Source organism: Notothenia rossii (assembly GCF_949606895.1).
Source record: "Notothenia rossii genome assembly, chromosome: 10".
NCBI classification, from domain to species: domain Eukaryota; kingdom Metazoa; phylum Chordata; class Actinopteri; order Perciformes; family Nototheniidae; genus Notothenia; species Notothenia rossii.
This window is the reverse complement of record NC_136908.1, coordinates 9073335-9081758: the sequence shown is the minus strand read 5'-3', so window position 1 is coordinate 9081758 and position 8424 is coordinate 9073335. Positions and strand designations below refer to the sequence as shown.

The 8424-nt window shown below is 41.6% G+C and overlaps 1 protein-coding gene across 1 annotated transcript; it reads left to right on the top strand.

The window, feature by feature from the left end:
• Window positions 1–604: 604 nt before the first annotated feature.
• trappc3 (trafficking protein particle complex subunit 3) lies at window positions 605–7711 on the top strand. Its single transcript, XM_079654687.1, has 5 exons — window positions 605–780; window positions 1760–1857; window positions 3379–3478; window positions 6589–6771; window positions 7130–7711. The coding sequence occupies exons 1-5, from the start codon at window positions 739–741 to the stop codon at window positions 7247–7249; spliced, it is 543 nt and encodes a 180-aa protein (XP_079510813.1). The 5' UTR covers window positions 605–738; the 3' UTR covers window positions 7250–7711.
• The last annotated feature ends 713 nt before the right edge of the window (window positions 7712–8424 follow it).

The following is an 8424-nucleotide window of genomic DNA, read 5'->3' as shown; positions in this document are numbered from 1 at the left end:
CTCTCTCTCTCTCGCAACTCTCTCACACACACACACACACACACACACACACACACACACACACACACACACACACACACACACACACACACACACACACACACACACACACACACAATTAATGTATATGAATAGTCACTACTTTATGTTTTGCATACTATGCTTTAATGTATTTCAAAGCTGTATTTTCGCTTTATCAAGAAAATACCAGGCCGTTTGGTTTATCTTACTGATTATGTTACATATACTGCCATCCTGTGGTCAACTATAAGAATAGTGCCTCTTTTCCCCTCCAAGACGCAGGACGGCGATGAACACCCTGCAAACAGCCGAGGAAATGTTTGGTGAGACAGCTGACATAAAAACTAAGTTTGTAAACTACCAAAGCATTACCGGAAATACATTCATTGAGACTACAAAATAAAGTTACCAATGTGACAAAGGAAGCAAAACAAGTGATCTTTATAGCTATATGTAAGGAAATTGAACCAACAACTGTTGTTTGTATTGAATGGAATTCGTTCTCCACTTCATATCCGTGCTTTGTATCACTCATGATATCTAAATAAATCCTTTAGTCTGAAGTATGACCGGAAGTTGTGGATTAATCCAGCTAGCTTGATACTTCTGGTTTTGCGTCTACTTTGGTGATTACGGAAATAACTGCTACGCCAGAATCAAATAAATAAAGGATTACATTCGAGTCACTATCTGTGTAAGCCTGTATCACTGTCCACAATGTCCCGGCAATCCAACCGAACAACAGACAGCAAGAAGATGGTAGGCGACTTCCGCAGATTCAACGTCAACCAAACCTAGCTAACCTAGCAAGCTAAATGCTAACCGTAGCCTTGTAGCTAACACACCAACTGTCCATTCTCTGCAAACTCTGCGAACAAAATAACCTGTCAGTCATGTGTATTTGTTTGACAGATGTTTCTATATATTTAAAGCTTTTGAAACTGGTGAATGAGTACTTCATTCATTGTTAAGTACTGCTAACTTTGACAGGAAGTGTTACGTTAGTTCGTTGTAGCACGAGCTAAATAGTCTCCCTAAAGTTAGCTTTTCATGCTCCCTTTGCAGCCATTGTAATATTTACGATAACTTTCCAAATGAAAAAACGTATACCTTATTAACAAAACCTTATATATATTTCTGTTTTCATGTTCAGCTCAGTCAATTCAGTTGTATTTGCGCTGTTAAAAGGGTTGACATTAACGTCTTATAGCTGCAGTGTAGACTGAAGTGTGTGAAGAGTCGACTAAACATATGTATATACGTCATGTTTATTAATCAAAGTGTACAATTATTATTAATTAATAAATTGTTTTATTATGCAATCACACGTCAGTTCAGCACCAGACGCTTTCCCCAGTATTATCTGTTACAGATTTGGTGCAGAAAGTAGCCCTGTATTTGAATACATCTCTACACATTAGAGGAATTTATTTCTAATTGACTAGCATGCTTCCTGCTTGTTTAACTTTAGATGTGTCATGATATAAAAAATAGAATCAAATATAGAGGTATTTACACTATTTTTTTTTACCTCATTTGATCATTTTCTGTTTGTCACATCACTGTAAATATAGATCTATGTGTTATTTAAGGTTTTCCCCAGGTAGTTTTCCCCATTCAACACGGAGGAAACCTGTTTTGCCAGACTCTATCAGTTAACTTTTATGCCCCTATTCCAGTGTGATTCATTTGATTTTAGCAGCAGAAATAACATGAACTTTTTAATTTCCTGTTGTAGAACTCTGAGCTGTTCACCCTGACCTACGGGGCCCTGGTCACCCAGCTCTGTAAAGACTACGAGAACGACGAGGAAGTCAATAAACAACTGGACAAGATGTAAGTACCAACACCAACTGTCTTTAAGTTGTGTTTGGATTCATGTAATTTGATAGCGAGAATGCAATTTAACATTGTTTCAATTCAGAGCATGAAATTGATGTGCATTAAAAAAAATACTCGGACAACACACTTCCACGGTTACCACATTTAATTTGACATTTCACAAAATGCTGACTGCTATTTTTGGCTTTCAGCAAGCAATACACCTTTTGTAGTAAAAAAGTGTATATCTCTATGTCATTATTGTGACTTCTGTTGGTAATGTGTTCCAGTGTTTTAAGCCTTTTTAATGGTAAATTAGGGTTAATGATATGTTTTGTTCACACCCAACATTAGTTAACGATGTAGATGCCTAGCAATTTAGCAACCATGATAACTTATGCAAACAAAGCATTATAGTTTCTTATCCCAAATTGTTTTATTAAATGCATTTGTCCTTACTTTATTTAATATATGTTGTTGTAGTTATTTGTGTATGCCAGTATAAGTCAATTTAATAGGTTTCACATTACAATACATATCACATACCAACTTCAAAATACTAAAGCATACCAATACCAAAGACAGTCACACATACAGAACTAGTGTATGTTAACTATTTCAAGATATCACCTTTCCTCTTGAGTACATAAACAGAGTAAATTTATTTCAACATGTAAAGGTTTATCGTTTGCTTGTTGAACCAACAGAAGGGAAGGGATTTTTCTGGCCTCTTGGATTTCTCCCTTTAAGTTGCACCTTAACACTGCTCTGACAAATTCTGCTGCCTTCTATTCATCACACACACACACACACACACACACACACACACACACACACACACACACACACACACACACACACACACACACACACACACACACACACACACACACACACACACACACACACACACACACACACACACACACACACACACACACACACTCTCTCGCTCTCTCTCTCTCTCTCTCTCTCTCGCTCTCTCTCACACTTCCCTGTCAAAGGTTTCCCTCTGATCTTGTCATTTTGAAGTTCAAATGTGTTTTTTATGAGAGAACTAAATATCTGGAAGGCAATGTTGCATACTGTCGTCCCGCAAAATAAGATTAATGAAAATGGATGGGTTTTATAACTCAGGTATTCAAAACAGTCTGTCAAGCTGACAGGACTTTGGACTTGATGCACTTTTCTTTTTGGTTCTGCGTCTACCCTAAGCTCTCCCCAAGCTAAGACATGATGAGGATTGTCTTACCTGTCCTTAGAAGGCAGTGAGTCCGCACGGCCCACTCTGCCAACCGGTCAGATTCAGACCTTTTTAGGATCGGGATGCATCAGTTGTCTCTAGATTCTGTATTATGTTAAGTTGACTTGACCTTCTATTACCACAGTTATCATCATTTGCTAAGCCTATGACTCTAAAATATTTGGAAATGTCTAATATCTCTTTACTATAATCTCCTCAGTACTTTTCTTCTACTATGGAAAGGAAAAATGACTTCATCTGTTTCTTTTGCTAATCTCTCTCTGTCTTCATAGGGGTTATAACATCGGAGTGCGTCTGATCGAGGACTTCCTGGCGCGCTCAAGCATTGGCAGGTGTCAGGATTTCCGAGAAACCGCAGATGTCATCGCTAAGGTAATTAAAAAATGTTTTCAGGCCTATCTGATCGAGACTGTGGTCTTGACCCAAAGACAAAGGTAGAGAGGGAAGGAGGGAGGACAGATCCAAATAATTGATGAGGGAAAGAAGGAAAGGATGTTGCTAGAGGTTGGAGGAAACTAAAGGTTGTGACTAGGCAGAAAAACTTCAAGTCCCAGTGGGCTTCCTTCTAAACTTGAGGCCAAGATCCCATTCCTCTTTGCTTTGGTGATGGTATCCTTTACATTCAGAAGGCCAAGATTCACTTACATGTGGACTGACATTTAATATCACTCTTCAGAAAGGTGATGCACATTTAGTGACACCCTTTCTCAGTAACACTGTCAACATACTCTGAGTTAAGCTCTGAATCATGAATGGGACACAACGCAACTCTGTCGAAAGGAATCCTGACTGAATAACCTGGCTGATCTTATTACTGTTATAAGTAGGGATGCTCCGATCGATCGGCCGATTCTCACTCTCTGCCGATCGATCGCTGCTCTCTAAAAATGCAGATCGCATGACGTAAAATGATGGCTTAAAATACATGGCACTTCTCTCTGTGCGCGGCAAAACAAGCTCACCAAAATGGCTTCACCGGTCTGGCAGTATTTTAAGGTGTCCGAAAAAGACAGTAAAATAGCGGTATGCAACGTGTGTGTGAAGCAGAAATCCTGCAGCTCCGCCCGCTGCGACGGACCGCACACATACCTCATTCACACCAACGCAACTCCGGTTCAAGCTCCGTGCTAGAGCTTTTCAGGTTCAGAACCAGTTCTTCGGTTTAGCTCCGTCTCTTTTCACACTGCCCAGAGTCCGACTGGTGCTGCGTCATTGCGTCATCGTTTGCGTCATGACGTAACCGTTTGCGTGCCTGCTTCATAAAGCCAAAGCGCGCGGAAACCCCTCACAGCTGACACCGACAACAACAACAATGGCCGATTGTGCTCCAGCTTCCTCTGTACCTCTGCGGAAGACCAGATTCACAGTAGGTAGCTGGTCTCTTCAGTGGACCACTGCTGCTTGTTAAGTTTCTCCATCGTTGTGTACAAACTGGATAAAATGCTGGCTTTTTGTTGTTGTTCAGGAGTTGATCCCGCCCCTGCCCCTGCCCCCGCCTCGACGTATGCGGTGCTTTTGCTCTGGCCGGACAATTTTTTGGTGCTCGAAATGAACCGGATTCCGGAGCTAAGTGGCTGCTCCGCTGCGGTGTGAACAGGAAAACCCGGTGCTTTTCAAGCTCCAGCTCCAAACCGGCCCTGAAACACCTTTGGGGTGAATGAGGTATAACGGCCCGTCTACACTACAGGCATCAAAAAATCTTGAAGCTGGGCGTGTCTGAAGCTTGGCGATTTTTTGCGAGCAACGCGACCAACAACCAATCACATGAATCTCCCGCCCCCGAGATACAAAGCAATAGCAATGTTAAAACGAAGTAAACTGGATATAAACTCTCCAAACAGGTGAAAAAACGATCAGTTTCACCCACTGTCTCTGCCACCTCCCTCCATGCCTGGTTCCTCTGGTTTGTATCCCGGTAAATAGTTCCGGTCGTAAAGAACCGGGTGATTTGCTACCGTAATATCTCGTTTGGAATATGAGGAAATGAACTGCGGTCTGTCTCTCCCGGCTTGCACGCGGTTTGATTGGCTAGCGCTTGCACTGGCGGGATTTGCATAAACGGGATTTGCATAAACGGGATTTGATTGGCTGATGCCAAGCATCGAGAACATTGTTCAACTTTTGATGCCAATAGATGCTCGTGATGCTTGCAAAGCCATGCCATGCTCCCCACAATGCAGTTCGGCGAAGATTAAAAATCTTCTACGTCACCCCATTCAAGTGAATGGGCGAAGCGTTGAAAGCATTTTTCGATGCCTGTAGTGTAGACGGGCCATAAGAGTTAGACCTAACACACTTAGCTATCTTATCTACCTCTGGAACTAAACTAGTTATACATATATTTATTCTTCACTGTCGGGTCACTCATTACTGGATCAGTGAGCTGCATGAGACACTGATGGGCTGTCAGGAGGGGGAGAGAGGAAAAGAGAGAGCTTCCGCTCATCTCTCCCGTGTTATTATCCAAAGTGAATGTAAACCTGAATAATGTACTTCATTTGAATGTAATAATTATGTTGGTTGTTGTTTGTGGAAGCGCCAGTGAATGAGCCCCATTAACTGAGTTTTAAACATCACTTTAAATCGAAGATCCCCATAGGCCCCGCCCACTCGATCGGATCGGCGATCAGTATCGGCCGATACTGATTCCAGCGATCGGCCCCAAAATTGGCGATCGGAGCATCCCTAGTTATACGTTGTACTTTAATATTTCTGTCTATATTAATCCTGGCCTGTGGATTTGTAACATATCCATGTCTGGCTGTGCAAAAGTGAGACTCCCTTTATGACTGATGAACACAAAGATGCAGGCAGACCATGAAGCAGGCCCCTCTCATGACTCTCCAGCTGCTTTTAAAGTGGAACTGCTGCCTTTTTAAGGGAGTTATTCCACAGATGTAACTCCACACTAGCTCAGGGATCTGGCTCTTGGTCATGGAGAGAAAGGTCATGCCTGTAAATGGAGGACCACTGAGGGACAGCGGTTTGGAACATGCCCGAGGATATCTTATGAGCTCTAGCCAAACTCTGAAACCACCTCAGACTTTTGTTTGAAATGTATCTGCAGGTCTGTTCAAAAAAAATGTTCATTCCATTTCATGAATGGTTTCTTCGGAAGTCAACACTTCACTATCACAGCTCTTAAGTTGTGTTTCCACTTCTTTAGCTTCAGTGTGTCTAAAGAAACTGTTGTCTGCACTGCGGATTCAGACCATTTAAGATAAAAAAAAACATCCGCGCTGTGTCAGTGAATATTTTAGCGCGAGCAAACTTTGTGCTTGCCGACACATCACAGGGACAGAGTGCTGCAGAGGAAAAGAAGCAACAGAGACCAAGTTATCAGATATCAGGTGTGTGTACGAAAAAGACGAGGCATTTGAGTTAATTTAATGTGCTATCCAACATTATTGCTTTCAGTTGAGTAATCCTGGACATTCTCTCTTTCTTTCATCCACTTGTGAACGTGTTGTGGTTTTTTTCAGGTTGCATTTAAGATGTATCTGGGAACCACCCCCAGTGTGTCCAACTGGAGCCCGGCAGGAGATGAATTCTCTCTCATCCTGGAGAACAACCCGCTGGTGGACTTTGTGGAGCTGCCGGATAACCACAGCACGCTGGTCTACTCCAACCTGCTGTGTGGAGTCCTCAGAGGAGCCTTGGAGATGGTAAAGCCAACACACTCAATGATTACATGATTTAAACAACACTTCAAGTTGTCGTAAAAAAAAAAAAAGTAGGCACTGATTTCTGAGCTACAACAATGAGATGGCAGAAGAATTCCCTGTTTCTCTTATTTTTAAATCTTATATTCAACTGAACATTTTAGTTCTGAAGACCGACCAAACAAGATATTAGAAGGCATCATCACACTGGACTTTGATGTGATCGTTGTCACACTTTTTATTGACCAGGATTTATCGATAATTGGCAGATGAATCAATAACTCCATTTCTCATAGATTTCCTTTGCACATTTAGGAAAATATGTTTTGCATAAATGTAACCTATTATTCATCTGATTTAGGTCCAGATGGCCGTGGATGTGAGATTTGCTCAGGACACTCTGAGAGGAGACAATGTGACAGAAATCCGCATGAAGTTCATAAAAAGGATCGAAGAAAATCTCCCCGCGGGAGACGAGTGATCGGAAGAGAGAGATCCTTCCCTCCACTTCTTGTGTCGAGGTCGAGGACTGAGTCATACAAGGAACAAAATCAGACAATGAACTGAACTCGGAACATCCCGATGAGTGGTACATCTCAACTAACATTTCCTTGGCACTGATCTGTGCTCCAGTTTGAGGGAGAAGTTTTGTAAGGCTGGGCCATTTATCCGTCGACATTGCTCCCAAAAAGTCACTTTTTTTTTCATTAAATGTTAAAATATTTAATCTTTCTTGAAAATAATGATGGCTTTTCATTTGTATAGACTTCCTTTTTTTTGGTGCATGGCTGGAGAGCCTTACCTCGTAATGTCTTTATGTTTGTCTTGTTGGTTCTCTCTTGTTTTTTATTAAAGAAATCACACTATATCGTTGCCAATGTATGGCATGTTAATTAAGTTATGTAGAAGGACATGTCAAATAAAAGTGACGTATTTAATATGATGCTTTTTCTCGTGTGTCTGAGTGTAGAGACTTTATGACACACACACACACACACACACACACACACACACACACACACACACACACACACACACACACACACACACTCTGTCCTCTGTGCCACCCTGTCAGTCCTGCTTCAGTGTACTGTGGGACTGTTATTTCTTGAGAGCCGCAGCCGCTTTCCAAAGACAAACAATAACAGACCTAATGCCTCTCTTATGTTTGTTCAGGGTACATGGAAGTAATCTGTGCGTGTGTGTGTGTGTGTTTGTATCCCCTGTGCTTGGTTCTTGTTATCACACCTGTGAATGGCTTGACATCACCCTGAAGTAATGTAACAGAACTTCTCATTTAGACCTACTGCACACCTCGTCAATAACCAAAAAACACACACACACACACACACACACACACACACACACGCACACACACACACACACACGCCATCGCCATCGCCTTGCTTTAGAAGCAGAAATCTGGTCTGAATACACTGAGGACATTAACCATGTTTTTCTTATTTTTTGTTTTATTGTGTAACAGAACAATCAAATCTGAACCAAAGTCATCAATCTGCTGAAAGCACTTTTGAGGAAGAGATTGTCAGATATGGATTTACTTTTTTGCAAAAATCTGTCAGCTATTACTTGCTGGAAACATTCGGGCTCTACACATCCAATATTACAGCTGCAATTAAATGAACCCATTTCTTC

Bases quoted from the DNA above. Each gene is read 5' to 3' on its own strand.
- trappc3 (XM_079654687.1), top strand. From the start codon at position 739: ATGTCCCGGCAATCCAACCGAACAACAGACAGCAAGAAGATG. The intron at 3,479-6,588 runs GTAATTAAAAAA...GGTTTTTTTCAG, and splicing joins CCGCAGATGTCATCGCTAAG to GTTGCATTTAAGATGTATCT. The intron at 6,772-7,129 runs GTAAAGCCAACA...CATCTGATTTAG, and splicing joins TCAGAGGAGCCTTGGAGATG to GTCCAGATGGCCGTGGATGT.